Raw genomic sequence first — 17,455 nt, forward strand, 5'->3', positions numbered from 1 at the left:
TGGATGTTTTCTGTGAATTTTGTGTCTGATTTTGGTCACTTTGTGGTTCTCTACCTCCAAACACTGCAGCCTTCACTAACTAAACTGTAGAAATTAGAGCTAATTGCACCATTTTACCACAACGTCTAACTTCTGCCTTTAATTCTACCATCTCTTATTGTGACTGACAGCTCAAATATGTTTGTTCTTGCAATTTCACTCGCATATCACCCAACTGCACGACGTCTCACACCTGAGGGTCGGACAGGAACCATATTGGCAATTAAATTTGACATTTTTAACTGTTCTAAGTGGGAATTTTGTTGTTTTTGACGGCGGTGAAAGAGGAAAGGTCACTGAAATCTCAGGGTTCATCCTCTGGGGACTGAGATGCTGAGTTTAATGGTTGTTTGAGGGAACCAATATCTCTGTTTTCTGATGTTTCTCGTCTTGTACACTCAGTGGGTGATTGTTTTAACAGTAAGGCAGAGCTGCAACAAAGGCGGCGAAAATGTGTAGAAACAGTGAAAGTGTGCATTTTGTTGTGATGATACGGTCAGTTTGTTCATCTGGAGTCGGTGGATCACTGCAGGGACTGAGTGGGCTCAGTCCGTCTGCTCACTCCGAATGTCAATGTATTCCAGCGGGCCCCGGGGAGCCGGTGGCGTAATGCCGTTCACGCTTAATTGGGTGACAAATCCGGCAAACATGATTGTAAACATCCTGAAAGGGATACCTTGACATTTTGCTTCGGGTCTGCGGTTGGTCCTCCATTGTTGCAGACGGTTGTTGTGTTGTTGCGGGGGAGAGCGGAGATTCTCCATGACTCTTCACTGAACCAAAACATGAAATCTGTCCGTTGTTAAACTTCTTATTAAAAGTAATTGCCGCTCCAGGAGGGGAAGGAATTAAAAAAGTTCGGCACCTTGGTGTTTTGGTGCACCCACGTTTCCTGAACTCCTGCAGCGTACACCTGCTTTTCCAAAAATTGGTTTGAATAAATCGTCGGAACAAAACCCACATCGTCCACCTACTCTTACGCTATAGAAGTAAACACAGCTGTGAGTGCGGAAGTCGATTCATCATCCCAATGAACCTCCAATCACATGCATGTGGGTGGTCATTATAAGCAGACATTTCTTACCATTACTCCCCTCATTTGCTGCTGCAGCTCTCTCAACCATCCCAACCCCCTCATTAGGCACCAGGCTGTAGGGATTGCTGCTTTAATTTTAAGATTCCTACAAATTTACAGCTACCTCTGGTTCTGTATCACCAAATGCAAGGTGGATGCTTTAGGTCAGATGCTTTAGGTCTATATTGAAAAGTAGAACCTGTTCTTCCAACCTAAAGGTATACCTAAGTGCATACCTACCAACATTTTCAAGACTTAACTTTTGCGGTGGATGGACTTTGCCCGAATTAATCGTAAGAACATTCCTACTGGTATGTAGGACTTACCAGAAACTGTTCAACACTCTTCTGGTACAACCTAAAGATCAGAACCTCTTGAGAAGAACTTTAGAATGGTAGCTTACAGCTTGAGGAACAGTGAAATGGAAGGCACCACAAGAACAAAAGGTTGTTCGAGGGGTGTTGCATCCAAATTCGGCTTTGGTTACAGTCAGAGTTTGGGGCTACAGGATGCGTAATGCCAATGGGTTCCTCAAAAACACAAAAGCATTGTGTATCTAAAAGACATACCTGCTTCGTACGTCGTAGCATGTGCCGTCATACTCCAGGTGCTGGACTTGCGACCTTTGGTCACCATGACGGCGAACTCGTACATGGTGTTGGGTTTGAGGCCGGTGACAGTGTGGCTGAGTGCTGTGGTGTCTGCAGACTGGAGACATGACATACTTTTTAGTTTTAAACCTAAACAGACAAGACTAAAGCGGCTGTTACAGAATAATATACATAAATAAATACATGGCTCATACAACACAGAGATGTCTGCCTGTGAAGATGTAAGAAATAAGGATGAAATGAAGAACGCCTTCAGAGTTTGCAAACTTTGCAAATGCATCCTACTTCTTGCATGTCTGTCCTTGCGTTTGCACTTTAAAGATTTTCTGCTTCTATCTTTGACATCAGAGGGCATTAACAAACCCCAGCGGCAGAGTGAACTTTGTTGCCTTTTCACTTTAAGACCAGACTTCTGTTTGTCCTTGTGGCACACAGAAAATGTCTCGTTTTCAGGATGTGATGGAAAGAAAAGAGGAAGGCAAGACTTCTGTCTGTGCCTCCCCTCTGTCTGCTCTTTATTAAGGTGAAGAGTCTGTCTGCCCTTGTATAGATTTCCTATTTCCAGTGTTTTTGAAGCATAGCTCAGATTATTGTCAAGGGTTTTTTCCACTCAAGTCGAGTGTTGGGTTGGAAGAAGTTTCACCAGGTGAGTATAAAAACATGACAAGATCAGTGAAGAGCTTTATCTCGTTTCACTACAACCACTAAACCATCTACACTGCACCTGTCAGCTGAGAATAATATGTTCAAAACATTTCTTGGTGACAAAAGGAAGTAAAGAAACACGTATATTCTAGTCTACTCAGAATGCTGTGAAAGCCTCTTGATTGTCCATAAGTACTGTTAGTAACGGCTGTGCTCATTTTAGTCTTGCTGTGCAGCGGGAAATGAGTGGACTCTTGCCAATATGCTACTGACTAAATGCAGTCGGCATAAGAGGTTGCAAGCATGATGTTTAATCCCTGTCAAGAGGTGGTGGAGTTGCAGGGGTGACACTTCTTGTTCAGGAGAGAAATATTCCTTAGGTAAAGCAGAAACAGGAAGTACGAAGCAACATACATAGTGTTTATCTGACAATTTTTAAGTGTTGAGCTTGTAAGACAGCAAAGGGGGGTTAAGTATACATTCTGCACGTTATATGTAACTCTAATGCCCAGATGCAAGTACCAAGTAAACACAGATTAAGCCTTAAGTCAACACGTACACATTCAAAGTCATTTTACAAGTCAGGACAAGAAGGGTGCAAGTCAAAACCAACAGTCCCAAGTCAGTTCAGGTCAGTTTTATTTAAATAGTGGTTGATTTTAAAATCCATGTAGACTCGCCTGTATTGAGTTCGCTGTTGTACTCAGTTGGTTTATCTCAAAATGTAAATAACCAAGTCGCTGTTTTCGTCAAGTCCCACATTAAGAAAGTCCAAGGTTGTGTCTTACACTATGCAAATCACAATTTTACAGGTAACTGTCAAGTCAAGTATCAAGTCAAGATAGGTCACAAATTAAAGGAAAAGCCAATCTAGTGGCTTAGTAAGGTGTTGGGTCACCCAGAACAGCTTCACATCTAATCGGCATTGATCTCCAAATCTCTGGAACTCTACTGGACGGATGGAAGCCCATTCCTCAGAAGACATTTCCTCACATTGTGCTTTGAAGATGGTGTTATCCAACAGGTTGGTCCAAAATCTCCTGTAGATGTTCAATTGGGTTGAGTTTGTTTGGTTGTGATGGCATAGACTATAATTCACATCATTTTCATTGAAATACTTGTTATGGGAACGTTTACCACCCCCATCAAGATAGAAGTGTTTCATCATAGGATAAACTCAGAACAACTTTGTATTGACTTACAGTGAACCCTCCCTCCAAAAGGGCGAGTGGACCCAAACTACTGTAGCAAAATACCCTTTGCTGAGAAACTAGATCCCTTCATGGTAGAGGTCAAGAAATCATTTTTTTTTCTTCAGTTTGACACCTTTCTGCAAGTCTCAAGTCGAGTTTCATTTCAAACTCCTATTTAGGACCGACAAGTGTCCAGGAAAGTCCCAAGCGGAGATCTTAAGTCAATCCCAAAAGTAATATAAATACCAATTTTGAGCAGGTTAGTCCCAAGTCAAGTCCAAGCCTTAAACTATAAGTTTCCTAAAAAACAACATGTACAAATTATGAATAAGTAAACACTAATTCCAAGTAAATCTGTTTGAAAGTTGGGCTGTTTGCCATCATTGTTTAGTCTTGTGGATGATGTAAAATCTTTCCAAAGTCAAAAATTCAAGGTCAAGCACCAAGTACATAACAAGAAGTCCCATGTCAAGACAGACATATTTCAGGTAAAGTCTTAAGTTGAGGTATGGTTGGTTACTGTCAAAATTAAGTCTTTTAATTTCATCAAATGTGGTCTAAAAATGCATGACTTGAATCTAGCCTTTACCTTGTACTTTCCACTGGTGGAGTAGCTGGTCTTCCACTTGACCGAGTAGTACCGGACCTCAGACGCCTTCTGGTTCTTGGTCATCGAGTTGTCGGCCCAGGAGACCCGGACCGAATCGGAGGACAGCGCCACGGCTTGGACCCCCACTGGAGGGATCATGGGAGTGCTGGTGTCTGGCATGGGAGTGGGGTATTTATCAAAGAGGTGGAAGAGGTCGTCCTCAGATGGGTCTATGGGGTCTGAGAGGGGTCGTTAACGGCAACCGGGTGGGTTTGGGGGTGTTCAACCAAATCATACAATGTAATGAAAGTGCAATAATGAAGGTTTAAATGTGGAGGCGTGAGTTCCACAAGCATATGTCAAGGTAAATAGTAGGTAGGTAAGGTGGCATGCAAGTATGGAAGTGACATGCAGCATGCGGTCATGTTGGTTTTAGAGGAGAGGATGTATGAGGAAGTGAAAAACAGGAGAGAAAAGGGAGGAGAAAAGGACAAACAGTAAGAAAACTGCCAGAGATAAAAGACATGAATCTAAACAGGAAGTGGAGCCACAGAGCCACAGACGTCGGGTCAAAACCCATCAAAATGGAATCAAAAAACCCAGAAAAAACAAAGCAAAACTCATAAACTGAAAGTAAAAAAAACAATGCTGTACATTGTAACAAATAAAAGCCATATTTGTGGGTCTGTGGCTCCAATTAGAGAGCAGATGCTACCTTCAGGTGCTTTCAGAAATGTGAGAATTTATTTTTAAAAGTACACAAAACGCATTAAGGTAAAAGAAAATGTTGGGATATTAAATTCTTATTTAATGTTTTCTATGTTTATTTTATTTTAGCATGTAAAACACAGTGCCTCTGATTTTCTAAGAAAGGTAAACTAGAATTTGTAAGTATGAATATTTTTTTAGAAATGTCTGAAAATTTAAAGTCAGCTGATGTGTCTTACAATCAGCCAGAAAAAATACGTACAAATACTGTAATCTACAAAAATTGGGGAAAAATGTGAAAATAACATCAAATATCTGTAAAATAATTCTATTTTTAGATTTATTTTTCCTATTTACACAAATACAAAATTCCGATGTGGACATTATGGATGATAAACACGTACATTTAATACTTTTTTCCCAAGGATTTTACTAGACATTATCTGTAATTCAACAGAAAAGATAGATTTACTATTTTTCAGTATTTAACATGCATATTTTTCTTTAAAAAATGGCAAATATCTATGAAATAATGATATTTTTAGCTGAGTCAAAGACACAAGAACTGTGTAATTTCATAGTAAAGCATTGTAAAAAGACTATTTATGCAAGTACAGATTTTTGATGTGGACGTTGTGTTTGGTGAAAAAATAACAAATTACAGGTAACAATTTCAGTTAAAAATGTTAATTTTTTACATTATTTAAGAAACGACTCGAACTTTAGAGTCCGTTAAGGTGTCTGACATCAGCCCTGATCTCTAAAAAGTTGCGTTTTTGTAAAATTAAACTGGATTCTCAGTTACATTTTTGACAGAAATGTGTTTTCTCAGGGGGTAAGTTCATTTGTGACCACATGATTTGGACTTGTTGACCCTGACAGCCTCGCAGGGTGAATCAACGTGACTTCTGAACCAGGAAGTAAAGGCTGGAGGAGCACCTGAAGGCAGCACAATGTAGAAGAAGATGCTAACGGATGCTAATGCAGAGCTGGAACGAGCAGAGTTGGACACGAGCTGAAGATTTAACAAAATAAAAGCCTCTCTGCTGGTTTGAGCTCTGCGACCTCTGATCTACTGACAGCCGAACCTACTGGAAGCAGAAACAGTCAGAGAAAGTCAACAGCACTGTTTTCTGGTTCACTGCAAAGCCACAGACGGGAACTTAGACGTTGCATTCTTGTGCGTTAAATAAGTGGAACAGCCTTCAGGGCAGCTAAAGACGAGCGTTTGTAATGCTGGAAAATCTGTGAGACGTTTGGATCAGATTTAACGGCATACCGAAATGTATTTGAGATTACATAAGAGGAAGGAAAGTTAAAGTATGCCGCAACTAAATAGCTAAATAATACAAAACGGTAAAAATATGAGAATACATCTTAGAAAAAATACATAATTGTTCATTTAAATGTTGCTCCACTTCCTTTAGTATAAAATGAAGACAATTAAAGCTCCAGTTCTGTTCTGTTCTGTGAAATAAGACCAGGGGATACTGATCCCTGAGAGTCCCTCTGCAACTGTCTTCTAAAGAAAAATCTGATTCTAACATCTATTTTTATCTCAGTGCTTCAACACCCACTTACATGCATTCGCTGCCTGACACTCACACAGATGTTAGGACTGGAACAAATCATCTCTAACTTCAGGATCCATCATCGGCCCTTAAATCCACCGACTGCACCATCGCCACTGATTTAGGGTCAGAGTGAGCCGCTGGTTTAAGTGGGATTGTTGCACAAAACACAAAACTACACTTATTATTTACACTGGTGCTGACCAGTAGTGACCTCAATGAATTTGAAATAGCCAAAATGATCCAACCAAGTGGTACTGGAATGTTCCTTTTTTCTTTCTTAAATAAGTACAAGGGAAAAAATACCATGGAAACAAACACTGATATGAATATTTATATGAATTGAAGTTAAATATATATATAATGCCTATAAAAATTACTCACCGCCTACGGAGGTTTTGCTGTTTAATTGCTTTTCAGCATTAAATCATAGTCAGTTTAATTTGTTTATGGGCAAGAATTTACAAAAAAAGACTCAGAAAACCTGAAAAAACTTTTTATAATGTCAGTTAATTAAAAACTGAGAGACCGAGCAAGAAAGAGATTAGTGACGGAGGCCACCAAGACACCGATGACTCCTCTGAAGGAGTTACAAACTAGCATATGCCACCATGCTTCACATTATGATGCTGCCACCACCATGCTTCACATTATGATGCTGCCACCACCCTGCTTCACATCATGATGCTGCCACCACCATGCTTCACGTCATGATGCTGCCACCACCATGCTTCACATCATGATGCTGCCACCACCATGCTTCACAGTGGGGATGGTGTGTTTGTGATGATGTTCAGTGTTTGGTGTCCATCAATCATATCATCTAGTCTGATGGACATAAAGCTCCATCCTGGTCTCCTCAGACCAAAGAACCTTCTTCCAGGTGTCTTCAGAGTCTCCACATGTCTTCTGGTGAACTCTAGTCCAGATTTAATTGGAGCTTTTTTCCATCAGAGTCTTTCTCTTTGTCTCCATAAAGCTTTGACTGGTGAAGAACAGACAACAGTTGTTGGATGAACAGTCTCTAACATCTCAGCTGCTGAAGCTGGAACTCCTTCAGAGGAGTCATAAGAGTCTTGGTGGCCTCCCTCTCTAGTCTCTCAGGTCTTGAGGACGTCCTGCTCTAGTCAGATTTATTCATGTTCCATCTTCCTTCCATTTCTTAATGATGGATTTAACTGGACTCCTAGAGATCTTCAGGAACTTGGAAATGTTCTTGTATCGTCCTGACTGATGCTTTTCAACAAGCTTTTCTCAGAGTTTCTTGGTTCTTCAGTCTTCATGGTGTAGTTCTATCAAGGAGAACTGATCCACCAGAGACTGGACCTTCAGATCCAGGAATCTTTATCCTACAATCCCTGAGACACATTCACTGACCTCAGATCATCCACTTACTGACCGATGACTTCTTACCTGTGTGTCACATGTGTCACCTTTATCTAAAGAAAATCTACGTAAGGAAGAACAGATTAGTAAGTCTATACTGTATGATTTAACTACTAGAACATCAGGTGCAGCGTGTCGCAGGTGAGGTAGGCCTGTTCTGTTGTGTCTGCAGTGTAAACGAGGCCGCTGAGAGAATCAACAGTGACATCTAACGTGCCGCTGTTGAAGAGAGATGTACAGCTTCAGGCCAACGGAGAGAGCGAGACTGATGGAGGGAGGAGAGGGAGATTGATGAAGGAGGTGCTGGGAGCTGCAGCAGCCGGTGTCGTGGTTAAAGTGGTCGTCCAGCATCACAATAAAGCTCCAGTCAGGACAGAATACTGATGAGGATGCAGGACATGCCTCCTCCTCCTCCCCCGCTGCACTCCCTCCACCCTTTATCGCCTCTACATCCCTAATCTGTGTGCTCACTTCGCTGCCTCCTTTTCCGCATTTTTCTGCTACCTTCTCGCTCCCTTGATCCCTTCCCGCTAACCTTCCATTACCTCTTCCAGCCACACTTCCATCTCCTTTTTCCTCCCTTCTCATTCCACTTAGCCCCCCCTCACGTCGCCGCCTGTCTCTCAGCAGTCCTTCCACTCGTTGATCAAACGGCAGCGTGGCGGTTGGCGGGGATCAGTTCAGCCTCTGCAGCAGGCGGGCAGCGAGGCGAGGACGAGGCAGTATATTAACCAGGATTCCACCGTTAACGAGGCATTTTTTAAAGCCCTCATTAAAAAAAAAAAAAAAACCCTCTCCAGCAGGCTGCCGCCACCGCAGCCCGACAGTGAGTGAGTGTAGGTGTGTGTTTGTCACTGCCGTCGACCTTCTCACAAAAGTAATGCTTTTAGTTTCTGTCTCAGCCCTCAGGGTCTCAGCTTATCAACTCCCACTGTCACACTACAGCTCCGTGTCGGACTGTAAATATCTCAAAGGACCTCCAGATGTGACTGAGTTCCTCCTCAGAATTCTACGTGTGTCTATGTAGCTCCGGAAAACTCAAGATGTGTGTGTATTGTCACAAATATATAGACAAAAATGGACTTTCCAAGAGAACTATGAATATATCAGTTTGTCTACGAATGTCTAGAGAACTCCAGATGTGTCACATATGTCTGGAGAACTCCAGATGTGTCTATGAATGTCTAGAGAACTCCAGATGTGTCTACGAATGTCTAGAGAACTCCAGATGTGTCTACGAATGTCCAGAGAACTCCAGATGTGTCTACGAATGTCTAGAGAACTCCAGATGTGTCACATATGCCTAGAGAACTCCAGATGTGTCCATATATCTCTACAGACATTCAGAGAGTATCCATATCTCCGGAGAAGTCCAGATGTGTCTACAACTTTGCAGAAAACTACCTATGTCTCCATGTATTTGTAGAGAACACCAAATGTACCGATGCTTCCCTGCCAAAGTCCAGATGTGCCCTCATATCTCTACAGAACTCCAGATATATCTACATATCTCTCCAGAAATCCAGATGTATCTAGAGAACTCCAGATTTCAATGCATCTCTTGAAAATTCCAGATGTGTCTATGTAGCTCAAGGACAAACAAATTTCTTTAGGATTTCTGGTGTGTATATGAATCTGTACAAAACTAAATGTGTTATTGTAGATGTACAGAACTCCAGATGTGTTTACAAAGATCTGGAGAGCTCCAGATGTGTTGTTGTACATCTATAGAACACCCGACACATTAACCTATAACTTCCACGTGTATTTATACTGATATGGAACTAATAGCTGTTTTATAAAACAACCAGCGCTGTTGATTTTCTGTCTAAATGCCAACGTGACCCTGAATGTGTCAGTGCTGTTATGAGTGTCTGTTAGTACTTGTGTATTATATCTGGACTAGATTATGAACCAGATTATGAACCAGTGTTAGTAGGATAGAATCCGATGCCCCAGGATTTCATATATTCCTCCTTTCCTCCTTATTTCCTCCACGAACTTACATTAAAGTCCATCAAATGTCTCTCTCTGGCCCCCTTCTGTTTATCTGAGTCAGATTCTCGTCCCGCCTTCATCTTCCACCTTCTGCTTTTCTTTCCTACCAACTCCTTTTAAAGAAATCTCAATCAAAGACAACAAGACGAAAGTTTAAAATAACCTTTTTTTTTTTTGAGCCGACGGAGGTTAAGAAACCGAACCGAGTCGTCTCGCTGGTTTTTCCTCCGACTATCATCACACCGTGAGGGCTGGAAAACCTCAGAAATGTGGTGTTTTTATGAGAGTAATAAAGGATTTATGTCAGCTGCAGGCAGCCGGGCTGAGCAGAGAAGGGTCGGCTGTTTAATTCATAAGATGAAACTTGGCTGAGAGTTGGATGCGTTTCATTTATCTCACTCCTACAGCTCGTCGTCTGCCGGAAGAGCTAATGAGTCTCTCTCTCGCAAACACTCACACATAAAGTAATGGCGGTGGTGAGCCATCATACAGAATATATCAATAAAAACCAGTCAGCCGCAACATTAAAACCACCTCAGTAATGTTTCTAAGTCCACCTTTTTGCAGCCAGAGCAGCTCTGAAGACGCTTCTAAAGGTTTCTGCTGGTATCAGGCAACAACATGTTAGCAGCGGGGCCTCTGTGGATTCAACTAGCATTCCCAGCAGCCCACAGATGCTCAGTCAGATTGTAATCGTACAGTTAGATACAATCATACATGCTACACCCACAGACATGCATGTTCAGTATGAATATTTCAGAACAAACTGTCAGAACATCCCCAGAATGTTTTTCTTCTGAATCAAAATTGCAAACATACACTTTATCCATCGCTATCAACTCAAACTCAGCTGGTAGAAATCGCCTTTATCACTCCTAGGATCTCTACATTTGCTAAGGCTGCAGTTGCCTTTACTTCTGTCGCTAATGCTGCTAATGCCACTAGCCTACAACAGCTAATTCAGCTACTCCAGCTGATACCACCATGACTTACAGTGCTGCTGGTACAAATATAATTTCACCCAAACACTACAACACTCCCACTGTTACTAATACTGACTGTAGCTGCTAAATCTAGTGGATCTTTTGTTGAAGCTAATGCTACTGCAGTGTTATTGCTATTGCTGATACAGGTAAAGCTGCTAATATGACTAGGGCTAGTGCTACTCTTGCTACTATTGATATGATTTGAGAAAACATGAATGCGACATAATACTACTACTAGTCCTGAGGCTATTGCTACAAATCATGCTATTGCTAAAGGAGCTCCTATTGTTAGCACTACAACAGCTACTAATACAACCACTGCTGAACTGATGCTAATGCTACGGCTACTAATACTGTAATTGTGCTGGTACTGCAAGTGCTAAAACTAACTGTAGTACTATGACTAATACTGCTGAACAACCCTGCTAATGCTGCAAATATGACTACCACTAGTGTTCCTGCTGCTCCTGCTAGAATTATGGCTTTTAATATTGCTAATGCTGTTACTGCTAATGCTTTTTCACCAAGTTCATCTACTACTATTAGTCTTCCGTGACTCATACTACTAACATTGCTACATCTAGGAGTACTAAAACTACTGCTAATGCTAAAACAGTCCCTAATGCTAGCAGCATGCTACAACTGATACTAATACAACTACTGCTCAACTGCTGTTGCTACAACTACTACAACTAATACTATACCTAGTACTGTATGTATGTTTAATGCTGCCAATGCTAGTGCTAATTCTGCTTGCTACTTCTACTCCTGCTATTATCACTGCCTTTACTGTTGCTAATAATACATTACTGCTAATGTAACTACTTTTACACATGATTTTTTACATCGTTCTTCTTTTATTCTACAGCTACTCATACTACTACAGGGGCAACAAAAACAACTTTAACCACTACTAATGCTGCTACTAATACTGCTTTGCACACCTGATGCTTCAGATACTCCTTATATGCCAACAGATAACCGTTTTACTGCTAGCCCTACTACTGTCTTTAATATTGCTTATATTGTACCTGCAAATTTGCCTTTTGCATTGCTTTTAATGGACTTTAGCCAACTGCTAATGCTACAGCTGTTTTTAGTATAGCTGCTGTTGCTACAACTACTACAACTAATACTATAACTAATGCTGTTGAACACACATGCTACATCTATAAAAACAGTTAGTGCTGCTAATGCTACTGCTACATCTGCTACTATTACTGGCTTTACTACTGCTAATACTACTACTTCTAATGCAGCTAATGGTACAAATACTTTTTTACATAGTTCTAGTTCTACTACTAGGCATACAAAAACTACTTTAACCACTACTAATGCTAAAACTGCTACTAATACCTGCAAATTTGCCTTTTGCATTGCTTTTAATGGATTTTAGCCAACTGCTAATGCTAACACTACAGCTACTGTTAGTATAACTGCTGTTGTGACAACTACTACAACCAATACTGTGACTAATACTGCTAAACACTACTTTTCTCTGTGTACTGAGCTAATAAAAGAAGTGTTAATAGTGCTACTCTTACTAATATTATGGTCTGCAGTACTATTACTGCAAACACAGATAGTATTATTGATGGTTTTCCACCAAGTTCTTTGCTGCTACTCCTATTCCTAATATTGCCACAACCAGTGATAATAGTAGAGCTGCTTTGTCTGATATTATACTCTTAAATGTTCAGTTTTGTTCACTGACATTGACACAAATGATCTGTTATTATATCTGCAGAGAACCACAAATTAAACAACACAACAATATCGTCCTGTAAACACGTATTACTGGGATTTATCAGCGGTAATAATGATCCTACCTGTCAGGGATCGAGTGACGGCGCTCTCGTACAGAGGAACTCCCTCCCCGGCATTATTGAAGGCCTTCAGGGAAATCACGTAGTGTGAGCTCGGCTCTGAAAGACAGAAGAGACATTCGGCATAGCGGATCATTGGTTTAAGATGTAACTGATGATGCTGGAAAGACTGAAAGGTCAAGCCCAGTTTGACGGAAGTGATTTGACGTGAGCAAAAGTAAACTCTGGCAACTTTTTCCCTGACTTTGACAGGCTGTTCCCGCCAGTTTTAAGGATGTTTTTCCCTCAGTCCTGACTTGACACATGAAGGGCTGCAGAAATCCAGAAAAGACGTGACGGCCGCAGACTTCAGACACTTGTCGCTCTCGACGCCATGACGCCGCATGTTCTCCACATGTGGCGTCAAAGCGTCGCATCGGTTAAGCAAACACACCCACTCTGCTCCCCAGATGCCACCGCCGCATGAATTAATGATCGCCATGAATTATAAATGCCGTGTACATATGTGCGCTCGCTCCCCAGCATGCGTGCAACACAACGGCCGGGTTTTATTTTTTCATTACTCCTCCATTATGAGACCTGAGATGGGAATTTTCAGCCGCGTATAAAAAATTCACCCAATTTGTTATTGTCTTCTTTGGCATGCAAATTGCTTGTTGCTCTCGCCGGGGAGGATGTTTTCTCTTTTTTCGACCTTTCACAATTAGATTTCCACCTCGAGCGGCTTTCTTATTAAATTCCCTTAAATTATTGATCGTAATTAAATAGGGATTTCATCATCATAATGAATTAATGGAAGAGGGGAGCGTCGTGTCAATATTGGCAGTTTTTCGGCAGGAGCAGCTGGATTCATGAAGGATGAACATATTAAATAGGTGCTAGGGATGTAGATTCATGGAGTGATAGATTATTCTGGTGCAGATAAGAGAAAAGAGAAGATCCTGACAGTGACGGGAATTATTTGGGATCCGTTTTCTCCTCATAACTCTGCAGAACCATCATTGCCATTTGGCCCTTTAGCAAGGCACTGAGCAGATCAAGAACATTTTAAAATTCACGGAGAGGCGCCAAGTTTCTGAAGCTGGAATGCTGCACTGAAAAGAGTCAAACTCAGGTAACGTAAGTTCCTCTGGCACATTTTTGGTTCATTTTCATTGCCAGAAACTGTTGCAAAACCCAGGTGAACCTGAGTAAACCTTGGGGCCTTTGTGGCACCAAATAGCTTGGACGTGTTGTCGCTATTTTTTAGGGAATTTGGGAGGTTTCAGCAACTTTGGAGTCCAAATTCCACATTTCAAAACTGCCACATGGAGGGTAAATAAGTGAAAGTGTTACCAAGTTTGGGCCAAAGGATCCAGTATTCCTCCACGAGACTTAAATTATTGAAATCCAAGTGTTTATAAAAGTTGGTGGTGGGGTTCACAGGGTTGGAACTTTGGGGGCCTCCTGCACAGTTGCCAAATCTAAAGTTCAGTTTTGGCTTCATTTAATACTAACTTCTAGCAGGCAACATGTCCATGCTTGACATGCATGGAAGCAGAAGACTTAACCAAGAACTTAAAAAATGGAGAAATTCATCAGTCTTTGTCATGAAACTGTGCTGTTGAGGTACCAACAACAGAGTTTGTCCATCACTGACTAACATACAGTTTAAAGCTAACACACTGAGGCTTGTTGAAATAACTGAAACCTTTAAAAGTTCCATAATAGTAATAATAATAATAATGTTTTTTTTTTAACACACTACACACTTACAATGAATTTCAATGTTTTCTCAGATTGATCAAATTGCTGTAAAATGTTCAGTCTGTGCCAAATTTTTATGCCATTACTGGTTTTAATCCTATGTTTTAATATCTGAAAAGCTGGTAATTTTAGCCATCAGAGATCCAACCCTTTTGCAGTTTTGCATGTTAGCGATAGAGTTGCTGCTATAGCCATGTCTACTGCTTTAGGTCAGTTTACTATTAATCTGTTTACACAAAAACTGGGCTGTTGTGATGAAGATGTACAAGTTGATCTATGTTCCAACCTCCACCAATGCCCATAAGCTCTGGGTGGTGACAAAAAGAATGAGCTTGCGGATACAAACGGCCAAAGGGTGACTGGGTTTAGTCTTAAAGATAGAGTCAGGAGTTCGAACATATGGAGAGAACTTGTAGAAATGCCGTTCCATGTGTCGGAAGGAACTAGCTGAGGTGGTTCTGACGTCTGATTTCCTGACTTCCTTTTAAAGGTTTCCAGGTACATTCAGCTAGGGGAATTCCCTGGGGACTGACCCAGAACTTGCTGGAGCGTTTATGTATCTCATCTGGCCTGGGAACACCTTGAGATCCTCCAGGTTGAGGTGCAAAGCGAGGCTGCCTTTACAACCCAACCCCAGATAACCAGAAGAAAATGGATGGAATGGATGCATGATAGTAACACAAATCAGAACGTTTAGGACAGTTTCAGTTCTGAGCAGCTAAGCTAAGCTAAACATGTCCTGGATGAAAGTGGTATCCATTATTTCATCAGTTCACTCCTGGCTACATACCTAGGTTCTCGATGGAGTAGTATCTCTGCTTGCTGTCCACCCGGACCGTCTCAGCGTAGGGACTTCCCACTCCATAGCCAATGATGTAGCCTCGGACCAGGATGTTGGGACTGAGGGGCGGAGTCCAGGACATGATGATGCTGTTGGGGAGTGGCCTGACGTGAAGAGAACTCGGCTGGTCGGGTACCTGGCTCTCTGCAAAAAAACAATGAAATGTCACACCAAAGAAGAAGACATCATGGGAGAATCTGTGTAGCCCTTGTCAGACATGAGAGATGTAACATTGCTGTTTTATCAGTTTGTTAAAATGACGACATTCTGTCAACTCATGACAATAATTTATTCATGAAAAGTGAGGATAATTTAACTACGACAATTCTAGGTAGGTGGTGACATGATAGTCCTTCAGACCTTCAGTCCAGTAGAAGCGTTGGACCAACATGGCGGCTTGATCGCAAACTTTCTCCTTTATTACAAAAACAATTCAGTGAAAATTATTTCTGAAAGCATCTGAGGCAATAAACAAGCTGCTGAATTTGTCCTTGTTTTAGTTCAATGACGGCTAGTTTAGACATTTTACGAAAGTTTTGCGTTGCGTCAGACTTCTGCTCCCTACACTGAATTTGCATAAATTAGAAGTTAAGTCTACTTCATGCAAATAATCTTCGGGGCGATGCACCACAATGCAACCAGCATGTAATGTGGTGCGTTTCACATAGATAATGAATGGGATGCGAGAAATTGAAGGATCCTGTGGACACGTACCATAAATATGTGCAGAGGAAAGACTCCTACAAACAGCGAGAAGCAACAATTTAAACTTTAGCTCCTGTTTACGTTTTGTCAAATCCTAGATTACATTAATTACTGGTGATTCCTATTAATCTGACCTGTTAGATACTCCATCTTCATCGCAGTTAAATATTTTTATGGACATTTCAGTTAGTAATCGATGTCAAATTGTAGAGCATGATGAATGAGAAAAGTGTTCCGGGACCAGAATTGGCTTCTGCAAATCATTCCACACAATTCAAAGTGCAGTTGCTTCTGCTTTTCTATTAATGTGACAGTTCAGTTCAGACTTGTGCCGTGTTATGGAAATATTACTAGATGTGACTCATCATTCAGACATGGAGCTGACATGTTGAGATGCCGTCAGATGAATGGAAACGAGCACCGCTCATTCCTATTGTCCTCCACCAGCAGAAGCAGCAACAGCAGCAGTTTTGAAGCTAACCACGTTAGCGTCAACAGAAGCAGCCACTTAGTGCTTCCGCGGCTAACAATTGCTAACCCTGTTAGCTGTGTATTAAGCCACAACAAGACCTGACACTTTGTGTTATTCCTCAGCATCAGATTAGATCAGATTAGAGCGCTCTCGGTCCTCAGGGGAAGACATTTCATATCACTTTATTGAGTGATAATCCATTGAAACCAGATTTGCGTCTCCTTGTGTCCCGGCCCGAAAACACAGTTAGCATGGATGTGTTTGTTGTTTTTATCTTGACGGCTTCCTTCTGACCAGAACATCTCGGTCCTGAGCTTCAGCCTGAGGTCAGCTTTTCTAATTATTCTGCTGAGAATTATGTGACCAGAACATAGGGCTGTTTAATTCATCTGACTATATAGCAAAACATCAGCAGTTTATAAATGGTTTATAACACACTATAGCAGCTGATGTAAAGACATTTGAAATGTTTGTCAATATACAATATTTACAAGGTACTACTGTAAAATATATTTGACATGTAATATGAATGCGTACAGAAGACGTAATAGCTGCACACTCACATACGTAATATACATTATGAACCAGTCTAATCTGAATGTTAAACAGCATATGTACTTGTGAGTCGCAACAGTGTGTAGTTTCATTTACATAACAGAAGAAAGCAGAGCGAGAAAGTGTAGCTTTTCCCTCTCGGAGCCCAAAGCGGAAATTTATTCAAATGTCATTAAGTTGGAACTTTTTCTGCCACTGCTTTGGAACTACAGAAAGTTTGCCTTTCTTGATCTGTGCCCTTATGAAGCATTTTTTATGTTTATACACTACTTCTAAATACCCAAAAGGTGAGTTTACTGACTGTACTTTTTATAATTGGACAATATTTTCCCACACACAGTTCATTTCTTTTATTTTTTCCTTCTTTCTTCCACCTCCACCTCCTGCCTCCACTATTCCTACACCTCCTCCATCCCTGGAGACGAACCTCCCCTCCATCCACCCTCCTCAGCCTTTACCTGGTTAAATATTTATGTGTGTTGGGACAGTGGAGGCAGTTACATGCTGTT

At 41.2% G+C, this 17,455-nt stretch overlaps 1 protein-coding gene across 4 annotated transcripts in view; it reads right to left on the reverse strand.

The window, feature by feature from the left end:
• dcc (DCC netrin 1 receptor) overlaps positions 1 to 17,455 on the reverse strand; it is a 305,906-nt gene that overhangs the window by 77,075 nt on the left and 211,376 nt on the right. For 2 of the 4 annotated variants that reach the window (XM_055004135.1, XM_055004133.1), the window contains exons 15-18: positions 15,164 to 15,358; positions 12,631 to 12,726; positions 4,153 to 4,325; positions 1,684 to 1,822 (exon numbers count right to left, since the gene is read on the reverse strand). In XM_055004135.1, coding sequence (XP_054860110.1) covers positions 1,684 to 1,822; positions 4,153 to 4,325; positions 12,631 to 12,726; positions 15,164 to 15,358 — 603 coding nt within the window. Of the gene's footprint in view, positions 1 to 1,683; positions 1,823 to 4,152; positions 4,392 to 12,630; positions 12,727 to 15,163; positions 15,359 to 17,455 lie in introns of all 4 variants that reach the window. The other 2 variants (XM_055004134.1, XM_055004132.1) reach the window with 1 other exon arrangement.

The sequence above is a fragment of the Amphiprion ocellaris genome, chromosome 17 (assembly GCF_022539595.1).
Source record: "Amphiprion ocellaris isolate individual 3 ecotype Okinawa chromosome 17, ASM2253959v1, whole genome shotgun sequence".
NCBI classification, from domain to species: Eukaryota; Metazoa; Chordata; class Actinopteri; family Pomacentridae; genus Amphiprion; species Amphiprion ocellaris.